Raw genomic sequence first — 25,868 nt, forward strand, 5'->3', positions numbered from 1 at the left:
TCCGAAACAAATATTGTAATCGATAATTTTTAGAGTCCTTTACCTTCAATTTTGTGACTCCCAAGTTGATGAGCTATATATTTAACTCAGTATTTCTATACATTGTTTTTACCCTATCGATAAAGAACGAGTCTTAACTGGTGTAGAATACCTGAATTAGGAAAAAAAACAACAAATCGTGAACTTTTTGTTAATACGATTGGAATAAAAGTGGCTTATTTTCAGATCACTCAAATAAACTATTGGAAAAATAATTGAGCTATATTTTAATTGTTTTTTTCCAAATACCTTGTATTTATGATCAATATCTGCAAACCAGTTTTCTAGCTGAAGCAAAGTACACGTTGCTTGAAAACAAAACATTGTTGGTATTTTGGAAGGTATTAGCCACTTTCATGGTATTTTGGAAGATATTAGACACTTTCATGGTATTTTGGAAGGTATTAGACACTTCCATGGTATTTTTGAAGGTATTAGACACTTTCATGGTATTTTTGAAGGTATTAGACAGTTTCATGGTATTTTGGAAGGTATTAGATACTTTCATGGAATTTTTGAAGGTATTAGACACTTTCATGGTATTTTGGAAGGTATTAAACACTTGCATGGTATTTTGGAAGGTAGTAGATACTTTCATGGTATTTTGGAAGGTATTAGACACTTTCAAATGAGCCTATACACAGCAAACGACGAATTTCCCCTGTTGCTACGTGATGGAAATTAGGATCTGTTTTACAATGAATTTAATACTGGTTTTCCCGTTATTCTAGTAGATGTTTCACTTTGAATTTTAGTGGATTCGGAACACAGTTGTAATTCATGTTAACTTCTAGTGATGCATTTCTTTATTGTTTTCCCCATGTTTCCTATAATGAAACTTGTAAAGGCTGTTCAACTCTTAGTTGACGTCAGTGTCTTCTGATAAAATGTTGAGATTTCTTGCAATTCTTTTGCACTTAATAACCACCTCCTCTTGAACCAGATTGAAAGACATGGCGATAATAGCGAGGCCAAGAATTAAGTAGAAGCAACAAATAATAAGTTTCGCCTGCCCTTCTTTCTCTCGAGTATCAAAAATGGCGGTCCCAGGCACCAAGTCTCCGAAACCGATGGTGCTGAGTGTGATGAAACAGAAGTAGGCGCCATTTAAGAAGCTCCAATCCTCCCAGAGAGAAAATATTATAGCCCCTCCACATATGTAGCCTGTAACCAATAGCAATACCAAACAGATGGGAACTCGATCTTCTACAGGGTGTCTGTCCCCTCGAATGGTTTGTTCCAGGTTTACCACGTCAGCGGGTGACTGGCGATTGTGGGCATGTATAACTAGGTTATTAGTGAAAGATGTATACTGTGGTCTCAGAATTGGGTGCTGTCGACTTTCAGCTCCATCTGGCGTTACTAGGTCACTTGTCTGCTCGTGCATGGGACAGTCGTCTGATGAGGTGTCCTCTTGTTCTATTGCTACCCGAGTGGCGTCTACAACGACATCTATGGTAGACACTGGGGGTCTGTCTTCTTTTCTTCCATTGCTTGTTCTCTCTTTCATCGAATAGTTATCTTCCGCTGTTTTTATGCCTCCCGTTGAGGTTTTGCCTGTAAGATGAACACGAGGAGGCTGTTTTTGTTTACAGAGGGCACAGCACACACGAGAATACCCGAACTTAAACGAACGAGCTAGAAGATCACCGATGTTAGTTAGACACAGGAGCATTAAAGGAATGCCAAAAAGAGCGTAGAGAATTGTTACCACTTTTCCAATATCAGTCTTTGGGGCGATGTTCCCATACCCTGGAAAAAAATGTTAAATTTCAGTGAGGTTTGAAAATTATTCTTATGAAAAAGTTAATTTAATAGTAATGCACAAAGTGAAGGATTTTTTTTCTAGTTAACTTTGTTTTTAAGTAAAAACAACAACAATCATCTGTGTTCTGTTCAATGTGGGAACAGAACCCCAGATAATAGCGTTGTAATTCCGTAAATATACTGCTACACAAACGGAGGGGGCACACAAAAGGTCTTGGTGTTGGACAACTTTAGATAAAATGATAATCGAGAAGATTATGTAACAGATGCGTCAGAACCGGTGGGTGCTATAGCATCCTAAATTTCATATATTTGACTTGTATAGCAACTGTAAATTCTCTTATTATATTAATTTTATGGAGGAACTGCCCTCACATCTCCTCGAATTGAACTGTATTTTGGTATTCCGAAATCTGCTTTAGCAACTCCTTATACTTTCGATCTCTCATTGTAAAATCTAGATGTCTGGACAACCAACCCCGCTTTGAAACTCCTCCCTAAACCAGGGGTATCCAAACTACGACCCACGACTTCAGTTTATCTGGCCCGCCAAAAGTTTATTAAAGTAATAATATTTTTTTTACTACTATAAAAATAAAACGTAATTGAGCAAAATCCAATCTAATTACGATACAACCCGCCAACAGTTCATTAAGTAAGTAATAAAATGATATAATGATTTTATTTTCATTTTCAATGAGGCCTGGCATGGCCAGGTGGTTAAGGCACTCGACTCATAATTTGAGGGTCGCGGGTACGAATCCTCATCGCACCAAACATGCTCGCCCTTTCAGCTGTGGGGGCGTTATATGTGACGATCAATTCCAATATTCGTTGGTAAAAGAGTAGCCCAAGAGTTTGCGGTAGGTGGTGGTGATGACTAGCTGCTTCCCTCTAGTCTTACACTAATAAATTAGGGACGGCTAGCGCAGATAGCCCTCGTGTAGCTTTGCGCAAAATTAAAAAAACAAACAAACATTTTCAATGATATAAAATGTAACTGAGCAAAAGTCAATCTAGGTGCGATACACTTTTCTACTTGCTAGAAAGCATCATATTACTTAGTATTGCGTCATCTAACTTATCGATCCCAGCAATGTGTTTCTTACCACTATATCCCGTATACCTCAGTGTGTGTCAGTGAATGCTGCTGTTTACTTTGTGTTCTAGTTCATAACTTTTTCTAGTTATTATGTCAGGATAAGAGAAGAAGAGAGAAGTTGACTCTGAATGTCGTGTTTTTAAAGAACAGTGGAGTGTGTACTACTTCGTTACCGAATCAAGTAACATAGCACTGTGCTTAATATGCAACGAGACTATCGCAGTGCTAAAAGAATACAATATTCGTAGACATTACCAAACAAAGCACTCATCAAACTATTCTCAGTTCACGGGAAAGCTACGTTTAGACAAATTCGAAACCTTGAAACGTAAGTTATCGTCACAACAGCTTGTGTTTAAGAGGAATAAAGCCGAGAATGAGCGCAGGTAGCCCTCGTGTAGCTTTACGCGAATTTCAAAACAAACAAGCCGAGAATGAAGCTGCAACAAGAGCAAGTTTCCCAGTCGCACATCTGTTTTTCAAGTGAGGGAAACTATTTACCGATAGTGAGCTAATTAAATTATGTATTTTTGAAGCAACCTAAGAAATGTGTCCAGAAAAAGTAGAATTATTTAAGACTACTAGTCTTTTGGCGAACATAGTTGCTCGTAGAGTCAAGGACTTTAGAAGCAATATTGTGTCTCAGCTGAAAGATAAGGCCAAAGAGTTCGAGTGCTGAGCAATATTGTGTCTCAGTGAAAGACAAGACCAGAGTTCGAGTGCTTTACCATCGCACTTGACGAGTCAACAGATGTGTCCGACACTTCACAGTTGCTGTTGTTTATTAGCGGAATCAATATTAATTTTGAAGTGACTGAAGAATTAACTTTTGTGCACAGTATGCATGGAACAACCACAGGTGAGGACATTTTCAAAGAAATTGAAAAACCACTAACTCAGTACACCCTGGAATGGAAATGGCTGAAGTGTGTTACAACAGATGGTGGTAAAAATGTATGTGGTGCAGGAAAAGGTTTAGTTGGACAAATGTACAAAGCTGTTGAAAATGTGGGTTGTCTCAAGCCTATAGTTCTTCACTGCATTATTTATCAGCAGGTACTGTGTGGAAGATACCTTGATTTGTCTCATGGAACCTGCAGTTTCAACAGTGAACTTCATTCGCTATCATGAACTTAACCATTGTCAATTCCATGAATTTTTGGCTGAAATAGAAGCAACATATCCTGACTTGCCCTACCACACTTCAGTTCGATGGCTTAGCTGTGGGAAGGTTATGTCGCGATTTCTTTAGTTTAGAACTGAGATTGAAATTTTCTTAAATGAAAAGAACTGCCTTCAATAGTTACTCACAAATAGCGAATGGCTTTGGAAATTAGCTTTTTCTGTAGACTCGACCATTTGTCTGTATGAATTCAATCTTAGATTATAAAGCAAAACTGTGCTTATCTGCGATATGTACACCGAGGCGAAAGCATTTCAACAAAAACTAATTCTTTTTGAGTCCCAATTGATGAGGAGTTGATTCATACACTTTCCATCTTGTGAAGAGTTCAAGTAAGAAGCGGGATCCCCATTCCCACGCAGGTTTGCACAAGAAATCCTTTCTGACCTGAAACTACAGTTCAAGGAGCATTTTTCTGATCTTAATGTGAGTCCAACAGAAATCAGGATCTTCCAGAACCCATTTGATTATGTTATTAATGAACTGCCACCTGAAGTTCAAATGGAAGTGACTGATCTACAATCCAACAACATGTTGAAGGACAAATACAAAGCAGGGAAACTGATAAAGTTCTATAAATGCCTTCCAAGTGATATATATGTTCATTTAAAAAACTTTGTTGGTGAATTCATTTCAGTTTCTGGCAATACCTATTTCTGTGAAAAGACATTTCAAAGATGAAATCTAGTTACAGATCATCCTTATCTGATGACCATTTGCCATCACTTTCGATAATAGAGAGCACTAACTTTGAACCTCAGTAAAGTGTAATTTTGTTAGAAAAGCACCAGTTTCATGCTTCTCACTAGTGTTAAAAAAAGACGATTGTGCATCTTAAATATTTTCAATATGTGTTATTATGAGAACTAAGTTAGTGATGTTGTACGCTAACTATGTATACATCCATACTTAATTTTATCACGACCCCTCCAGCCCACGAAGCCTAAAAAGATCTACCTCTTGACCCTTGTCCAGAAAGGTTTGGAGACCATTGCGTAACGTAAAGTGAGTTATCAACTTGTGATAATTATGTTGCAATATTATAAAATACTAACACAATCAGAACGTGTAGATAACGGTTTTCCAACGTCATGCACGAGACGTAATACGTACCGAATAACTTTCAACCCACTATTCCTCCTGTTTACTTAGTCCCCACCCGTCCTGGTAGTCATACCTTAGCCTAGTAATAATATAACTTCTAAATTTGTTCGTTAGGACTTAACACGGCTGTTACTTGGAGGCCTGAAAAAATCTTTTGATGATCCAGTGAATATGTTTTAGCATGTGTATGTGTCTCAACAGTTTTCGAATGGGTCAGCGGTAACCTTAAAGACAAACAACACCATACTCCGGGGTTCGATTCTTCGCGGTAAACAAGGCGCTGAGAGTATATTTCGTGACTCTACACCAGACACAAAGAAAGTGAAAATAAAAAGAATATTTATAATTAAATAAATTCGGAATTTTACGAAAACTGTCCCTATGTTTGGTTATATTTTGTCAAATAAGTGTTTCTTATAGGAAAACCATATCGGGCTACCTCCTGAGTCTACCAAGGAGAATCGAACCCCTGATTTTAACGTTGTAAATCCCTAGACTTATAAAATAAATATATATATACTAGTCTAACTTAGATGAATGTACCGGGTTTAGATTGCCGTATGTTCTCTCTCCCCGTGACACAATGGAATGTTTACGGACTTATGACGCTAGAAACAGGGTTTGAAAACCAGAGGTGGGCATAGCACAGATAGCCCATTGTGTAGCTATGTGATTAAGTTCAAACAAACAAACAAAACAACCGACTGCAATAATTCTATACTCTAAATTACAGGTAGCATCGAAAACGAATCCCCTAAACAAAATTTTTTTATTTATAATAAGCCCTTCTGTGGGCAAAGCGCATATACCCGATTTGTAATATTCGATACTTTGCATCTAGCATTTTACGGTTTAATCCAATAAAAAAATAAAGTAAAAAAATCTATAGTCGTTGTGGGCAGAGCACAGATAGCCTATTGTGCAACTCTACGAATAACCACAAACCAAAAAAAGAGACATTATAGCTAAGCCAACTACGTAAGATAAAATGTGTATTTCGTTTCGTTTGTTTTGAACATCGCGCAAAGGTACACGAGGCCTATCCGCTCCTAATTTAGCAGTGTAAGACTAGAGGAAAAGCAGCTAGTCATCACCACTCACCGCCAACTCTTGGGCTACTCCTTTACTAACGAATAATGAAATGACCGTAACATTATAACGCCTCCACAACTGAAAGGACGACCATATTTATTGTAACGGGAACTCGAACCCACGACCCTCAGACTGTGAGTCGAGCGCCCTAACCACCTGGCTATGCCGGGCCTTTCGCCTAATACCATGGTTGACCATGCTGGCTTGAGTATATATATTTATTATTTTTGATTTCATGATAATAATATTCTTCTTCTGTCCTGAAAGTCACTGGTTCGAATCCCGTCCCCGAAGATGCTTCATCTTTCAACCGTGGGAGTGGTGTAATGTAAATATCAAAGCTTGTCCAGAAGCCGCGATAAACGGTATCGAAGCAAAAATAAAATAAACATATTCTTAAAATGTTCATTCGATCTACGAGTCTAAAATTTCTACTTAGCATTTTTATTTAAAATATATAAATATATATAAATATATACCTTACATTTTAACCATATACTAGTCTCCTAGTGGCACAGCGGTATGTCTGCGGACTCCCACCGCTAAAAACCGGGTTTCGATACCCGTAATGGGCAGAGCACACATAACCTATTGTGTAACTTCGTTCTTAATTTCAAACAAACAAACTATGCACTAACTCCAACAGTATTCGGTGTATGTAAAACAACAAAAAAAGTCCCAAAGGTTTTAATATTTAAAGCCCCTTTGGTAAACAGTATAAGATTTATGTGTTCTCTCGGATAATTTTTCATAAACTTCAATAGTTTACAGGAAACATGTTTTGTTCTTATAACAATACACATTTATACGTTTGTTTGTTTGTTTTGGTTTGATTTGAATGTCGCATAAAGCTACACTAGGGCTATCTGCGCTAGCCGTCCTTAACTTAGCAGTGTAAGACTAGAGGGAAGGCAGCTAGTCATCACCACCCACCACCAACCTATGGGCTACTCTTTTACCAACGAATAGTGGGATTGACCGAAACATTATAACGCCCCCCACGGCTGAAAGGGCGAGCATGTTTGGTGTGACGGGGATTCAAACCCGCGACCCTCAGATTGCGAGTTGAGTTCCTTAACCCCCTGGCCATGCCGACCCTTCTTTCTTTGTCCTCAAATTTTGCGTAACTCTAAACTGACAGACTAAAGAAAGGGGAAACAGTCACTGATATTAGCCGATCGCCAATTCTCATTTCCTTGAATAGCAGAATTTGACCGTGTACCACCCACAGTCTCAAAGTGCGGAGCGCGTTGTTGAGGCAACAGGTCGTGTACCATAGACCCCCGATTCACAGTCCGGGCACAGTAACTACCAGGGCACGTTTATCCCCAAACTTACTTTATTTTAAGTTCGCGTGCAGCACTTATTGCTTGCTGTTGAACTTTGCCTTACACAAATTTTGTTGTTGTTGCTGTCACACACACAACACATATGTACTTTCATTCTATAAAGATTTTCTTTTCGCACGCCATAGTAGATAGGCGATACATTATCTCGTCCGTTATTAATGACAACAATCAAACTGTTGCCTGACGTTTACATTTTTCTCGTTTAATCTTTTCCTTTTTATTCTTTTCTTTCTTACTCGCCCCTCCCCTCTCACGGAGGTTTCTGGCTTCCACCCTCAATTTCAAACTATGCCGCGGGTTTTCATCTACAGTGCGATTTTTCTTTCATTTTTTCTGGTGCATCGAAATAACTCGTCAGAAGATAGAAGATTAACAACTGGTCATGAATAACCTTCTGTGTTTTTCTTCTTCTTACACCAGGGAAATAAAAAGGAAGTTCCCTATACATGATCCAGAAGATGAAAGATCTCTAAAGAAGGCGCATCAGGAGAGTTCATCTATCAGGACTGGACATTTCTCTTGAACTAGAAGTGCCTGAGATTACTTTTTCAAAGCAAATATTCCATTAACCAAAGCTTAACGTTTTCTTGTATCAGAAAGTTGAGAACATATAAAGTTTCTCCATCAACATGTTGTTTCTTAAAGATTGTGTATTCGAGATTTGTGAGAAACGTTTACTGCACGATTGATGATAATAGGTATATACACTTACTCGGAATATTCTTTGTTATCCAGTAAGCGTACAGTGGAAAAAAGCAACAAAAAAAAAGCGAAAACATTAACGCAGATGAAAACGGGAAAGATAGTAGAATCCATTCTGCATCTCTGAAAAACGAAGATCTCATCAGGAGTGAAAGGAGACCAATCACAGACAAAAAGCGGGATAGTAATCCAGACACAAGTAAGATGAGCAGTGAGAACGAAAGGAAAAACAAGATTAAAAAACAAGACACGCGAAACTCACGCGCTATTCGGTTCAAGAAGTGTAAAGGTGTAGTTCTTCTATCAGAAATCTTCAAATGAAGGTGCATACCTTCTACTAGAAACCTTAAAAAGAAATACACCTTCTACCAAAAATATTCAAGGAAATACACCTTCTACCAGAAATATTCAAAGGAAATACACCTTCTACCAGAAATATTCAAAGGAAATACACCTTCCACCAGAGATCTTCAACTCAGGAAATAAAACAAAAAAGTTCTTACTTCAACCAGAAAATTAAATGCAGGTATTTGTGACCTACAGGTCTCGAGCTCTAATTACAACTACATGCCCATTTGAAACTGATGCTCTGTTAAACGTAGTATACAAGGACAAGCATGTTTGGCGCGACGGGGTTTCGAACCCGCGACCCTCAAATTGCGAGTCGAGTGATCTTACCACCTGGCCATGCCAGGCCTAGCAAGTTCCAAAATCAAAAGTTTCACCACACGGCCAACCTGCCCCCACGTATGATTGTTTCAAGTGAAAGTTACACTGTAGTGTGGAACAATAAAAAATAAAAACAGTTCTCTAATAGAATATAAACCGAAGAGTTTCAGGAAGTTTAAACAAAAACAGTAGCTGAATTATAACTGGATTTTAAATTGTTAGAATAATTAAAACAGCTAAACTAAAGCTGGATTTTTAGATGTTAGAATAATTGAAATAGCTAACTTATAACTGGATTTCAAGTTGTTAGAATAAGTAAATTAGCTAACTTATAACTGCGTTTCAAGTTGTTACAATAATTAAAATGGTTATAACTGGATTTAAATTGTTAGAATAATTAGAACAGCTAAATTACAACCTGATTTTAAGGAGTTAGAGTAAGTAAAATAGGTAAATTATAACTTATTATTTAGCACAAAACTACACAATGGGTTATCTGTGCTCTGCCAACCATGAGTATCGAAACCCGATTTTCAGCGATGTAAGTCAGCAGATATACCAATATGCAAATATTATAACTCCCCTGGGTTTCAAGTTAGTATAATAATTAAAATAACTAAATTATAACTGGACTTTACGTTTTATTTATCAAAACGTTTCTAGATAGCGTTCTCTTGTAATTGTATAACAGTTAATATAATTAACAAATATTTGTAATTTTAAAAAGTTTACCAGTCATCAATGTTTAATGACATCGTTCTGGTGAAATTTGCAACCCTTCAACTAATCTAGAGTGGCGCTTCAATCACGTAAAATGACGTCATTTTGTTTGTTATTAAGTATAAAACTGCATGATAAGCTATCTGAGCCCAGTGCGAGTATCAAAACCTGATTCTTAGCATTAAAATTGGCGCAAAATGAACCAGTATTTATATATTATATAACAATAGTTATATAAATATATATTATAAATATTTTCCTACTGATATCTGGTATCTTTTCGTGAAACAATTTACAAACACGTTTATAGAATTGTTACAACTATTTTAAAAGGTGAGTGGAACGGTTACGTTGAAACAACCGCATAACAAAAATCGATTAAACAGACGTGGCTCAAAACACAAAACAATAAACGTGTAATTAGTTTAAACAGCTAAAGAAACCTGGTTAGAAAAACAACACAAAACTAAACGAATTTCTTTCTGCGTATTCTATTCAGAAGGATACAACAAAAAATAGCACTGAAAAACTGTAAAGTACACCACATGACAGTTGGGTAAATACGCCGTGAAACCGAACACAGAAATGAATACATGCTTGAAGACGAATGCCATTCGCAATAAATGAAATAATAAAATGGTATCATCTTCTAGACTGAATTTTATAGCCAAGCCACTAAGGCTACTTGTCGCCGTCCCTATACGTGAACTACTGACCAGAGAGAAGAAAGCCTACTTAGCAGCGCCTGACTGTCACTCTTATAACGCACCCACAGACAAATGGTACTTTTGTGAAGATCAAACAAAGTGTTTCTGCTCCTGTTTACGAGTCGGTTAGTGCCGATAAAATGCTTGTTTACAGTATTTACTGATTGGCCCTCCTTGAAGTCATGTGATTAAACGACTGCATTTTAGGAAGAGCAGACATGATAACAACAATAGTACAACTAGTTAACTCATGTTTGTTGTTTTTCTTATGTTTTTTTTACACAGTCTCATTTAGTGATGTCACCTTTTTTTTCTGTTTTTTAAAGGGGAGAGCATAGGAAGAAAACAAGGTATTTCTGTTACCTGGGCCCGGCATGGCCAGGTGGATAAGGCACTCTACTCGCAATCTGAGGGTCGCGGGTTCGAATCCCCCATCATACCAAACATGCTCGCCCTTTCAGCCGTGGGGGCGTTATACTGTGACGGTCAGTTCCACTATTCGTTGGTAAAGGAGTAGCCCAAGAGTTGGCGATGGGTAGTGATGGCTAGCTGCCTTCCCTCTAGTCTTACACTGCAAATAGTGTATGACTAGCGCAGATAGCCCTCGTGTAGCTTTGCGCGAAATTCAAAACAAACCAAACAAACTTTTAATACCAGTGGTGGATTATTAATAACTACTGGCCCGGCATGGCCAAGCGTATTAAGGTGTGCGACTCGTAATCTGAGGGTCGCGGGTTCGCATCCCCGTTGCGCCAAACATGCTCGCCCTTTCAGCCGTGGGGGCGTTATAATGTGACGGTCAATTCCACTATTCGTTGGTAAAAGAGTAGCCCAAGAGTTGGCGGTGGGTGGTGATGACTAGCTGCCTTCCCTCTAGCCTTACACTGCTAAATTAGGGACGGCTAGCACAGATAGCCCTCGAGTAGCTTTGTGCGAAATTCACAAACAAACAATTAATAACCAGTCGGAGGTACCTGTCCCCTGAACGAACGTTATGTAAGTTCATGATTAATTAAAAGTTATCTTAGGACATGAAAAGTTGCTTCCCTGACGTGTAGATGTAAAAAAACGTCTATAAAAACCTAAAAATGTATAACTAAAAATGCGTATGTACCCGGCATGGATTTAAAGATTGTTTAGAATTAAGCACAAAGCTGTCTGTGCTCTGTCCATCAAGTGAATATCGAAACGCGGTTTTTAGCGGTGTGAGTTCGCAGACATGCCGCTGTGCCCCTAGTGGGGGGACGGACCTAATGAGCCTCCATACAAATTTTGGAGTGCCCTGCAAAGTAGTTACACGGACATAGAAATAATAATAGACAGTGATATTCTATTTGTATAGACAAATATGCAAACAATAACAAGTGGAAAAGCTTTTACTTTCTATATTATTAAATGCACGTTATTACTTTACGTTATTGGTTTACAACACAGACAAATAAGTAGCCTGAACATATTTCACTAACTTTTTATACACAATACGTGGATTTGGGATTATGAAAACAGTGCGTGGATCCACCCGTGGCCTATGGTTACGACACCAGTGGTTTTATTGTTTTTCATTATTTAGTAGTGTTAGAGCAGACGTTAAACGATACGTTATGTTCCATTAATGTGTGGATGCTGTTTTCTGGTGTAGTTGGTTGGTTTGTTGTTGTAGCACAAAACTATACAATAGTCTACTAATGACGTGTCTACAACAGGAATCGAAACCCAGTTTTTCGCGTTATATGCTTTCAGACTTATTGCTAGGCTGGGTAAATTGTTACATAAGCACTCCTACAGATTGTAAATAGAAATTCTTTTTAAAATATAAAGAAATCACATTGTTGAGATGGATTTAAACACTAAAGTTGAAATACTTCGACTTTTATTTACAAAGAAAAAAAAAGGTTTTCCGTTTTAGAATGCTAACGCTAAACTATTAAACTGCACATTGGGTAGGTTCGGGTTTGGTTAATGGACTTGCAAGAAAAAAGTCCAGGGTTCCTCTCCCCGCGATGAACAAACAGCCAGTTATGGTGCTTTGTGTAGAAACAAACAAACTACCATAGGGAAAGCAATCTATCGCAGTTCTAGGACTATTTTTAGTTGAAGTTGAATAGTGAGGGTTTGACTGTCGGTCTTATAGCACACTCACGGCCATAAAGCACGGAACACGTTTTGTTTTTCAATTTCGTGCAAGGCTACACAAGGGTTATCTACGCTAGCCATCCATAATTTAGCAGTGTAAGACTATAGGGAAGGCAGCTAGTCATCACCACCCACCGCCAACTCTTGGGTTTCGCTTTTACCAACGAATAGCGGGATTGACCGTCACGTTATAACGCCCACACGGCTGAAAGAGCCAACATGTTTGTTGTGACGGGGATTTGAACCCTCGAACCTCAGACTGCGAGCGGACACGTGTTTTCAGCAACAAGACACAAATATACCTTCAAATTGATAGTACGAGCATGTTCATCTCCGGCTTCGGCAAAAAACAACAATCAAAATAAGTATGGCATCACAAACAATACTGACAACATAATGAGATGATAATATTTTATGGTTTGTCTCATAAAAGCTTTAATATAGTGTATTTCGAAAGCCTTATGGCTCTGATCGCCGTATCATCATAGAGACTATAATACCAGTTACGTCATATCTGGGTGAGAGAGCTTCTTATGGAAGGTTGTAACAGCAGGTTAAAGTCGACCAAAAGAACAATCACGTATATCTTTATTGACATCGTGACGGTATAGCCATCTTCCAGGGGTTCCTAATCTCACTGCACCTCAGCGAGTCGTTACCAGGTTTAGTTTTGAATTTACAAAACTGACGCTGTGCGAAAACTTCTGTTTATAGCCTCTCCTCGTACGAATGTAACAGTTAGAGGAACAAGTGTAACAATGCAGGTCCTTCAAGTGGACTAAACTATCAGAAATACTTTTAACGTTCTAATTATATGTTCTTGGAGGTTATCTTTCACTATTAGTACCAGCAATTTCTCATCTGTGTTACTTTGAATATTTTATGTTAATTTTCTGAATCATTCCGTATTCTTCCTTTCGTTCTGTGTATTTATAGAAATACTTCAGTGATACTTCACTGATACATTTACTCCACACCTCCTTTTTCTTATTTTTCGATATCGCGTAGACAGACGTAACTCAGAATGACCACATATGTCACTTGAACCTGATAAATGTCAAACAACGTTAAATCTTTACCAAAACTAATACAAGCTTAGGGATACAGAGATCAATTCGGCCTTACACCCACTACTATACTGGTACAGGTATGTGATGATACAATTGCTCGATTCACATCTACAGAACACACATTTATTTTTTTTTTCAATCGCGTCAACTCGATACGCCCCAACATTAAGTTTACCTGTGAACAGGAAAAAAACTAACCAATCAGGAGTTCTCAACCTCAAGATCGCAAGAACTGATACACAATTCAAAACAGAAACCCACAGAAAAATCACCCATACTGGACTATACATTCCCTGGGACTCAGCACATGAAACAAAACAAAAACTCAACATATTAATAAACCAAATAAACGCAACCTCAAAACTATGCTCACCTGATAAAAATAATAATGAAATCAACAAACTAAAACAACACTTCATAAACATCAACAAATTTCCTCCAAAAACCGTGGAAAAAATTACACACATACACCTAGATCAACAACACAGTCAACAACAAACAATCAATAATAAATCACAAGATATAACAAACTACAAAACCTTAAACTGCTGCATACCATAGATTCACGATCTCAGCAAAAAAATAACCAACATTTCGAAAAAAAACTTATAACAAAAGACAATATTCCAGTAAACGCCAAATTTATTTAAAAACCAGGCACAAAACTTAATTCCATACCATGTAAAAACTACACTGACAATCATAACACCAACATACTTTATAAAATACAATGCAACAACTGCTACGACTTCTATATCGAAGAAACAAGCAGAAAAATGTAAACCAGATTCAAAGAACAAAAACAGAAAAAAAACCTTCGCATGTTTTTGAACACTGCAAATCAAATAAGCACAACATAATCATAAAAAAACACCCAGAAACTAAGAAGGGAAACAAATATAATGAACCGCAAAATCAAAGAACCCCTACTTATACAACAACTCAAACCAAAATTAAACCAATATAAAGGAACACCTTTATACACTGCTTGCCAAAATCTTAAGGCCAATGAATATAAAGAAAAAATATGCATTTTACATTGTTAGACTCAACCACTTATTTGAGTAGAGCTTCGAAAGATCAAAGTAAGAAAAGGGAAAATAAAAATACAAAACTTTTTTATCACTTAATAGGGAAAATGTGAACACTATGAAATTAGCCTAAATACTAGCTGGTCAAAAGTTTAAGACCATACTGAAATGAAGCGTTAATCGGTAAATACGTGACGAAATTTAGTCATTTGTGTTCAAGCATTAGCGTTGTCAACATCTCCTGTGTTACATTGGGTAAAAACATGGCAAAGACTAAAACGTTGACAGAGTTTGAACGTAATAAAAATGTCGAGCTGCAAAAGCAAGGTCTCTCTCAACGTGCCATCGCTGGTGAGATTGGGCGTAGTAAAACTGTTGTTGCAAATTTCTTAAAAGACCCTGAGGGATACGGAACGAGAATTTCAAGTGGTCGACCCAAGAAAATTTTGCCGGCGTTGAGCAGGAGGATTCGACAGGTTGTCCGGCAAGACACCAGCCGATCGTCGAACCAGATTAAGGCCCTTACGGATGCAGAATGCAGCTCAAGAACAATAAGACGGCATCTACGAGAGAAAGGCTTTAAAAAACGGTAAACGTCTTCAAAGGCCACGCCTCCTTCCACACCACGAAACAGCTCGATTAAACTTTGCTGAAAAGTACCAAACATGGGACGGAGAAAAGTGGACAAAGGTTTTGTTCTTTGGTGAGAAAAAATTTAACCTGGATGGTCCAGATGGCTTCCAACGTTACTAGCACGATAAGGATATCCCACCGGAGACATTTTCTGCACGACACAGTGGGGAAGGTTCCATCATGATCTGGGGTGCTTTCTCCTTCCATGGAACAATGGAGTTTCAGGTTATACAGGGGCGTGAAACAGCAGCTGGCTACACTGGCATATTGGAGAGAGCATCCTTATTGACTGAAGGCCCTCGCTTGTGTGGAAATGACTGAATCTTTTAGCAGGGCAACGCTGCAATCCACAATGCCCGCAGGACAGAGGACTTTTCATGACAAATAACGTGATTATTTTGTACCATCCAGCGTGTTCGCCCGAAATGAACCCCATTGAAAATGTTTGGGGGTGGATGGCAAGGGAAGTCTATATAAATGGACGTCAATTCCAAACAGTGCATGATCTTCGTGAAGTCATCTTCACCACTTGGAATAACATTCCATCCGGCCTTCTGCAAACGCTTATATTGACCATGCCAAAGCGAATGTTTGAAGTTATTCGCAACGACAGCCGTGCAACTCATTACTGAGACCTCTTGTTGGGCATTTCCTATCCTGTTTAGAACTTCTTTTTGGTATGGTCTTAAACTTTTGACCGGCTAGTATTTAGGCTAATTTCATAGTGTTCACGTTTTCCCTATTAAATGTTAAATTTTTTCCCCTTTTTTAATTTTCATCTTTCAAGCTCTACTCAAATAAGTGGTTGAGTCTAACAACGCAAAATGCATATTTTTTCTTTATGTTCATTGGCCTTAAGGTTTTGGTCAGCAGTGTACTTGTGCTAATTAATAACTTAACATCTAACTGCAACGCCCCCTACAATCCCATAAGAAAATCGAAAAGTTGTTCAGTTATTTATTTTAATTAAAGTTTTAATACACATACCAGCCGTCTCGAGAGCACATCAATATCGAACCTAACCCCGCAGGTGAGGGTCCGCTTTAAACACACACTTTTGTTTACACTATTTATACATTGAATTGTTTACGGGTCCACGACTTTGTTGGTTACAGCGACCTCAATAACAAAACAAAACCGTAAATATTGAAATTAATCTCACTAATTACTCCTGGTGTTTCCTATGTAATTTTCAACTGAAAATTAGTGGCCTAATTACTGAATATGGTACAATATATAGACCCTACAGATAATGAACAGCATATAAAGTCGTGAATTTCAGGATTAAATAATCATATTGGTATTGCTTATTTCAAACCGAACATGGACTAAAAGAAAGAGGTTTGAGATACCTAGAATGATTCAAATATAGCTGTCTCTAATCTATAACCACCGACCGGAGGAAAGCCAACCGGTCAGTAGCATTCATAGTTGAATATCTTGATGAACTGTTGCTCTTATAACACGCTCACAACTGAAATTTTAAAGCGTATTCATCGAGCACCGTGGTATGTACCTCGGACCTCCTAATCCGCAAACCGACACACTGATCACTAAGTTACACCCAGTAGTTAAAGAATAACAACAAATTTAAAGTGAGTCAACACAGAGCAGTAGAACTCAGCGATTCTTTTGGCAGATAATAATGTTTTTTCAAGTTATTATGTTAACATGGTCTGGTGGTTAGGGCGCTCAACTCGCAATCGATGGATTGTAGAATTGAAACTCGTCGCTGAATATTCTCATCCTTAAAGGTTCGGTGGGAGCTATAACGTGATGGACGATCCTACTGTTCGTTAGTAAAGAGTAACTCAAAAGTTGGCTGTGGGTGATATTAACCAACTGCCTTCATTCCAGTTTATCACATCAGCAGCTCTGCACAAAATTCAGCAGCTTTTTTAATATCCGCAAAAGGTCGCTAGCTACTTAAGTTTAAAGCTGATAGTTATGATGCTTTGAAACACACAAAAACAACGAGTGTATTGTTAGTGTAGTTTGAGTAAACGTATTATATTTTCTTGTATTTATGATCAAATTAGTGGGTCTACCTGTTGTTGTTCCTAACTTTGATCAGAATAAAAGCAGCCAACCAACAGCACTCCACTACCTAATACCTCCGATAAGTAATTGATTGTCACTCCTATAACACACTAAAGGGCGGGAACGTTTTACGGTATCGCACGATTCTGAGCTCTTTCACAGGGCTTAGTCTGTACCTTACGAGTATGTGTGATTTGGTTTTACAATACATGTACCCAGTAAAACGTGTCTGTTTCATCTGTGTACATTATAGTACATTTTGATATACGGATTACTTGTCATGTTTCGCACCCTGCCAGAAAGCATAGACATTAGAATTAAGAGCCACTTTACTGTTTTTATTACCAAGAACACTCCTTCCTCTCGCCTTCGGCTAAGTGACTGGAAGCGAGATGCCAATCGGGTTCGGAGGAGTAATTTACATAGTTGACAGAACGTTTTAGTCCATTATATTAAAAGAAAAACGAAAAGCTAACACTCTCAGTTCAGTGGTTACTTTGGATGCGTAAAGGATTATTGCTAGTCTCTTGTATATTGATTCTGTTTCTTCCCTCTTAATAGAAGAGATCAATACTGGTAGGAGAGAATGACGAAGAAGGGTTAATCACCGTTAAGTGTCAAATCTCTCGCAACAACTGATTACCATTTCGAAACAAAGGCAATTTACACAGCTATGAAGTGCTCGCTCTGCACTCTGTTCGAAGTCTGTGAACGACTTTCAACGTTTCAATTATTTAAAAAATTACTCGTTCTGGTTCGTTTTTTAAACTGTACACCACAGGTATCGAAACCCGGTTTTCAGCTTTGTAAGTCTGATGACTTAACGTTGTGTCACTAGAGGAGAGGGTTCCAAGGGGGGCTTTAAAATAACTGCAGATATGAAAATAAAGATTTAAAGAAAACAATGTCCATAACAAAATGTTTTACTTGTCCATACTAACCAAGGCCCTGCATGGCCAGGTGGTTAGGGCGCTCGACTCGTAATCTAAGGGTCACAGATTCGAATCCCCGTCGCACAAATATGTTCGCCCTTTCAGCTGTGGAGGCGTTATAATGTTACGGTCAATCCCACTATTAGTTAGTAAAAGAATAGCCCAAGAGTTGGCGGCGGGTGGTGATGACTAGCTGCCTTCCCTCTAGTCTTACACTGCTAAATTAGGGACAGCTAACGCAAATAGCCCTTGTGTAATTTTGAGCAAAATTCAAACCATAATAATCAATTTTTAATGAACAATTATTAATCTTCATTCAAGAATACTTGTTGCAGAAAGGTAAACGGGAAACAAAACAAATTATGTATGAGATGTCAAACGAGTTTATTATAAACAAATACAAAGGTAGTGTATTGTTTTACTTAAATATATATATATCACATTATTTAAACATAATGCACTACAATATTAAATATAGCATACTCTCGTTTTACTTTTAAACACGTAAAAACCGTCATAAAAAATTACCTACACTGGTTGTTTATATTAAAATTTTGCCTTCTCTCCCCTGACTAATCAGTAATATTGAGTTCTTATAACGTTAAAACTCGGAGTTCAATTCTTGTAATGGACAAGACTTAAACAAACACAAAATGAATAGTTAAAGCCTCCTTGTGGCAAACACGCTAACTACTTGTTGAGGTTTAAATGAACTACCGGTTATAATTCATGTGGCTCGTTGTGATCTAGTGGATAGCATACTGATTTTTTTTGTTCTACGGTCTAATTAAGCCTTTCTCAGCCTTTTCCGGGTTCGAATGCCCATTGCACCAAAGATTCTTGCCCTTTTAGTCATGAGGGTTTATAATGTTTCGGTCAATCCCACTATTCGTTGGTAAAAGAGTAGCCCAAGAGTTGGCGGTGGGTGGTGATGACTAGCTGGCTTCCTTCTATTCTTATATTGCTAAAATAGGAACGGCTAGCGCAGATAGCCCTCGTGCAGCTTTGCGTAAAATTCAAGACAAACCAGACCTCTACAATAATTCGCATTACCAAAACGCAAGTACGACGAAAAAATATCACGATGAAAGAATGAATATTTTGTCAGATTTTAACTGTTTTCCTGAAGTTTCATGGATCGACAGTTGAGAAATACCAGTCTATGGCAGCTGTGTCATTGTCAAAAAAACAACAACAAACAAAACCACACGTTTTACTTGGCTCCATTATAACAGTAACAATCGATTTCCATTATTAAATAAGTGTAGCTAACGAGTTGGTGGTGGGTGTTGTCGAATAATGTAAATAACCCTTGTGGTATTTGCGTGAATATCCAAAAACCACTCCCAATTCCATGCGTTTCTTCGAAATCGCCGGTGACAAAACTATTTAAGCCTAAACTACCTAACAAGGCGCCATTTTACACCTTTACTATTGTGCATAGTTCACAATCAGTAAGACCCAAATCACTTACGATATTTTAGTTTTTATATGTGACTCATATGTCAGCAAGAATTCTGTAATAAACAATATCGTGCGTAAAGAGTCCAGAAAATTGTGTTTAAAAAGGTCGAAATTTCGAACGTGAACCTAAAGTTTAGACTTCAGGGGGAATCGTTCTCCATGGCAAAAACGAAAAGAGACACTTCCTATACCAGATAAATGTCGTTATGTTCTTCCTGAATGAAACCTTTAAAGCTGTTTTTCTGGATTAATTATTGTTGAAAGTGTTAAAACAAATTTATGTAGTTAAATTTGACGCTACACCGCGCCTTGTTACGTATACCAGATACTATTTTTCTTCTTCTAGATTTAAATCTTCAAAGCTGTTTTTACTGAATGTATCATTATTGATGATAATCAATGATGTCGAGAAACCCACTTGTTGAGAAATTTATATGCAAAAACGGCTCGTTTGGGTTGAGAAAATATTTTACATAGAAGAGCGAACAACGTTTCGACCTTCTATGTAAAATATTTTCTCAACTCAAACGAGCCGTTTTTGCATATAAATTATTGATAATGCTATAATAACTGTATCGAAGTTAAAATTGATAACGCTCCTCCTACTGGTCATAAACACAACTTTACACATTCCTATACAATACTTAGTAAACTCCATCTTTGATGCATTTTTCGACATTTGTTTTGGCGTGCTTACAGTACATTTGTATTTTCATGCTTGCGTTTCAATTTCACGAAATGCTACATGAAGGTTATCTGTGCTAACCGTCCTTAATTTAGCGGTAAAAGACTTGAGGGAACGAAGTTAGTCATCACCACCCACCGCCGTCCACCGCTGATACAGCGGTAAGTCTACGGATTTACACCCCTAAAATTAGGGGTTCGATTCTTCTAGGTGGACTCATCAGATAGCTCGATGTGGCCTTGCTATAAAAAACACACACACACACCGCCAACTCTTAGGCTGCCCTTTTACCAACAAATAGTGGGATAGACCGTAGCGTTATAACGCTCACAAATTAAAAAGTAAAATTAAATTACAAACTGATATATCTTTATTCAGGTTTAGATGAAGAATCCTAACCCTTAAGTTTATGTTTGTAATTAAAATTTACAAAATTAACTTGTAACTTTAAGATTTTTAGATCCAGTTATTTTCTTTGCCTCCTGATTTCGTTTACCTTATAATCCATTTGTCTCTCTTCACATTTAAATATTAATAAAAATAAATAAATCTATTATAATCTATTCGTACAACGTGCATTTTCAAGGCTAAGTTTTGTTGTGTTTTTTCAAAAGAAAAATACACTTTTTATACGTTCCCTTCTAAGTCGGTAGTTCTGGGTTGAAGACTCGATTACTTCCCATAAGTTTTGTTGTGTTTTTTCAAAAGAAAAATACACTTTTTATACGTTCCCTTCTAAGTCGGTAGTTCTGGGTTGAAGACTCGATTACTTCCCATATGAATACAAACATCTTACTTTTTGTTCATCTTAATATATTCTGAAAGAAAATGTAAGTTGTGCATACTTGGCTTTTTAAGACTACAAATTAGGGTACAAAAATTAACACTGCATGTCTGTACAAAGTTGACTTGAATAAAACTTTGTCACGATAATTATGTAAATTGAATTACGTTTTTTTAATTCCGTAATAGCCTCTTCATTTTAAATACACCCATTTTTTGGAGGAGGGGACCTTACTCTGTCCTTTGTAACTGGCAAATACCGAATCCTTTAGAAAGGATTTCTACTGGTGACAATAAAACATTGGTGATGGTAGTATTAAAACACAAAGAACAATATCACAATAATGTTTCGCTCTGTGTAATATTCATCCTCATTATTAAACGTTTGCATCTTCGCTAAACCTAATTTGAGGTTTCATTTGTCACATTGAAACGCAAACAACAAAAAACTGCAGATGTATTTGTCTGTTCGTTTGTTTTTTTTAATCTCGCGCAAAGCTATACGAGGGCTATCTGCGCTCGTCGTCCCTCAATTTAGCAGTTTAAGACTAGAGAGAAGGCAGCTAATCATCACCACCACCTCCAACTTTTGGGCTACTCTTTTACCAACGAACAGTGGGAGTGACTGTCACATTATAACGCCCCCACGGCTGAAAGAGCAAGCATTTTGATGTGACGGTACTCATCCATAACTTTTGGTCGTTTCTTTACCTCAATAACAGTTCTAATGAAATGGCCCGGCATGGCCAAGCGTGTTAAGGCGTTCGACTCGTAATCCGAGGGTCGCAGATTCGCATCTCCTTCGCGCCAAACATGCTCGCCCTTTCAGCTGTGGGGGCATTATGTGACGGTCAATCCTACTATTCGTTGGTAAAAGAGTAGCCCTCTAGTCTTACACTGCAAAATTAGGGACGGCTAGCGGAGATAGTCCTCGAGTAGCTTTGCGCGAAATTCAAAAACAATACAATGAGATATACGTTCACAGTATTCACTTACATTGATACAAAGGTGTTATTTTTTGTAATAATGGAAATATTATGCTGAATTAAGGTTGGCTACTTCATCAAACTGAAAATCGCAATTTTATTTACATATCTCTTTCTATTTTTACCTATCTGTCTATCTATCTGACAATTTATTTAACTAAGTATATGTCCTATTTGTTCATACTAATATTGTTTTCTCTTTCTGATATCCACTCCAAAAGGGCTGTATGCATTAGTTAACCCTCTTCAATGATCACAATTTAGCAACAAACCCATTAAAAACCCTCAGATTCACAGTTCGGTACGTTAACCATTAGGCCACACCCGTCTCTGTCTAAGACAATGACATTCAATACATACACTAATATCTTCATAACATAATTAGAAGCTGTTGAAAGTGTCAAAAAAAAAAGTCAAACTGTCCTTTTTCCTAGCAAAATATTTTCATCTCCTTCAAACGTTTTTGATGTAAATAGTTTTCATAAAAATTAGCTCATATTTCACTGCAATATGTATATACACATCATATGCATATTTTTCAAGTTACTCCATATTGTGTATTATTTCTTCCTCTCTCTTTCTGTCTACCATATTCCATTTCTGTGTTTTCTTATAGCAAAGCCATAGCGGGCTATCTGCTGAGCCCACCGAGGGGAACCGAACCCCTGATTTTAGCGTTGTAAATCCGTAGACTTACCGCGTACTAGTGGGGGGCTATTCCGCTTCTAGTCATCAACTCCAATTCTACTAACTTCACTGCTTTATGCGTCCTATGAAATTATGTCTTTAATTGTCTCCTGTATAGCTCGTGTAATGTACATTTCATCCTGATTTCTCTTCCCATGTCTGCGAGATAAGGGTGAAATAGAAACAGTATATATATAACTTTTGTGATTCTAAGAGCTTAACTACATTACGGAAAAATGTTTATAGCATTGAATTTGTCTTAGAAACTCGACTCTTGCTTTAACTGGTCCTTTGAGAATCGTCTACTCAAAATTAACACAAAATAATATATATATATATATCCTACCAGAAAGTGGTCACCACCTAGAGATGATATAGCGAAACCAACAAATATAAGCTCAAATGTTTATTTAACATAGGTTTGGCAAATACCGCCAAGCGCATCAATAACATCGAGATAAATCGAAACAAAATAATAATAATAAAGTAACCAGACTTCTACAGTGGTTGTTGTAGATATGACTTTTTTATTTAAGAAAAATGTAATCTTTTATCAACAATCTTAGGCCTAGCAAGACAAAATACATTTATAGCGCCCCCTGTGATGCTTCTTAACTTTACATGAATCTCCATGTGAAAATGTATACATGTGATGTACTTCAGATATTCAGATGACATTTTTATGTGAATTTGAAGTATATAATTTGAGTACTAGTGGTTTGTAATGGCAGCCATATTTGAATCCAAGATGGTGGTTGGTTGAGGCAAGATGTTTATTTGGTCTTGTTTTATATGAATATGCATATAAAAATCTACATATATATATATATCAATTGTCAGGCTTTTCTCACTGTTTGGAATTTCTGTCCACTGAACTCTAAATACACTCCTGTAAAAAGAGAAATTATTTGATCAGTCATAACGTAGACATCTATATTAGTTCTGTAGCTCTGCAAGCTTAGAATGGATATTTAGATTTTCGCATTATTAATACTTGTTTACGCAGATTATTGCCGTTAACTAGCGTGGGGGGATATTACGCGCACGTTCGGTCAGCTACTTATTACGCGTGAACTAATTAATCGTATTAGAAGAAACTCTGTGTAGGGATCGTCTTTACGATAGTTTAAGCCACAGGCTACTGTATATGCTATACAGGATATTATTAAAAATATTTCTTTGCTCGAAGTCATTTAGGGAAATAAACTAATCGTGATAAATTTAAGAAAATGACGCCTACAAGAAATTATACATAGGGGGCGCTTTTATTAGAGTTTACCCAACAGTTACTAGGATGTTATTAATAAGTTTCGTTGCTTGAAGACATTTAGAAAAGGAAACGAATCGTGATAAATCTCACAAAATTAGGTTCGTGCACAACTGCGTTTTGTTATGATTATATAGTGTAATGAACCAGCGCGTAATTAAAAAACCCCTAGAAAATCCACTCATATATATATATTTACGTTTCAATTTTTTTTCTAAAATTATATATGTAAAAACGGCTGGTATGAGTTGAGAAAGCACTATGTAGTATAAGCGAACAACGCTTATACAAGCTATGTTTTGGAAAATAATTACGATTTACTGCCTTGGCGATCAAAAGGTAGTACTATTCCATCAATTCTTTGTGGTTGTTACTAAATATTCCTCTGGGACTATTTCTCCCTTAACTATTTATATCACTGTAAGTATCAGCTACATTGGCAACTTAGAAACATTTCACATAAACTAATTTCCTGTTTAGAGCACTGAACCCCTATTTATGTTCTCAAAGAGATGTTGCGAAAAGTTAGAATATAGGTAACAGTAACTGACCATGTGAGCTGGTAAGCCTTGGTCATTTCCCTAAAATTCACTCGTGAGCTTTAGCAACAAAGGCTAGACTAGTAGAGAACGTCACCTATACAAACTTCGTAATGGTACACAAGCAGTTCGAGGCTTGTTATGGACATCGGCAGTCGAATCTTGTTATGGCAGAGTACGTCAACACTATAAGCCTCCTTATAAGTTCGAGTTATGAAACTGTCCAAGTTTTTATTAGTGTAGATTAAAAACTTCATTTTTTATTGACAATTTTATGGTAAAATTTTAGATTTCGGAATTGGCGAAACATATATGAGTAGGTGCGTTAAAAGAAAGAGTTAGCTCCTTAGCGTGGATGGTGGTGATAGGCTACTGATAACTAACTGCTTTTCCTCTATTCAGTTGTTCAAAGTTAGAATCAACAACAGATAAGCTCAGTACCTTTGCATAAATAAAAAAATACAAACACAGATAACCTTCGAAGCTTTGCATGAATTACAGATACTTACATTAACGATTTTAGTTCTGATTCCAATTCATCTTGTCTTCAAAATAATCAATGGTCGCAGAAAAGTTGAAAGAAAGAAAAGGCACATAACCGTGCCATATTTAACCTAAATATTAACAGGATTAACTATACAAACTAACTAGATACAGGCTTAGGATTAACTATACCAACTAACTGGATACAGGCTTAGGATTATTTATACAAATGAACTAAATATAGGCTTAGGATTTATTGGACGAACTAACTAAATATAGGCCTAGAATTAACTATCTAAACGAAGTTGAATTAACTATACCATCTATTTGGATATCGGCTTAGGATTAATTATACAATTTAACTAAATATAGGCTTAGGACTAAGTATACACTAACTAAATATAGGCCAATGATTAATTATACAAACTAAGTTGAAGAAACTATAAAAATTAATTTATAGGCCTAGGTTTGTTCGCTTTGTAATAAAGCATAAAGATACACAATCAGCTATCTGTGCTCTGCCTCTCCTAATATAGACCTATAATTAACAGTATTAACTATACAAACTAACTTATAAGTTTTGGATTAATTATGCAAACTGACTAGATGCAGGTAACGGCTTAGGTGACTAACGCATACGACAAGTTAGTAAAACGCAATCTGGGATACTACGCACGCCCTGGATGTTTCTCCGTAACTGT

General features: G+C 37.1%; 1 protein-coding gene across 1 annotated transcript in view; it reads right to left on the reverse strand.

Moving 5' to 3' along the window:
• Positions 1 to 291: 291 nt before the first annotated feature.
• Positions 292 to 25,868, reverse strand: part of LOC143251482 (potassium channel subfamily K member 18-like) — a 37,955-nt gene continuing 12,378 nt past the window's right edge. The window contains exon 2 of the mRNA XM_076502772.1: positions 292 to 1,791. Coding sequence (XP_076358887.1) covers positions 899 to 1,791 — 893 coding nt within the window. The 3' untranslated portion in view covers positions 292 to 898. The remainder of the gene's footprint in view (positions 1,792 to 25,868) is intronic.

The sequence above is a fragment of the Tachypleus tridentatus genome, chromosome 6 (assembly GCF_004210375.1).
Source record: "Tachypleus tridentatus isolate NWPU-2018 chromosome 6, ASM421037v1, whole genome shotgun sequence".
Classification (NCBI taxonomy): Eukaryota; Metazoa; Arthropoda; class Merostomata; order Xiphosura; family Limulidae; genus Tachypleus; species Tachypleus tridentatus.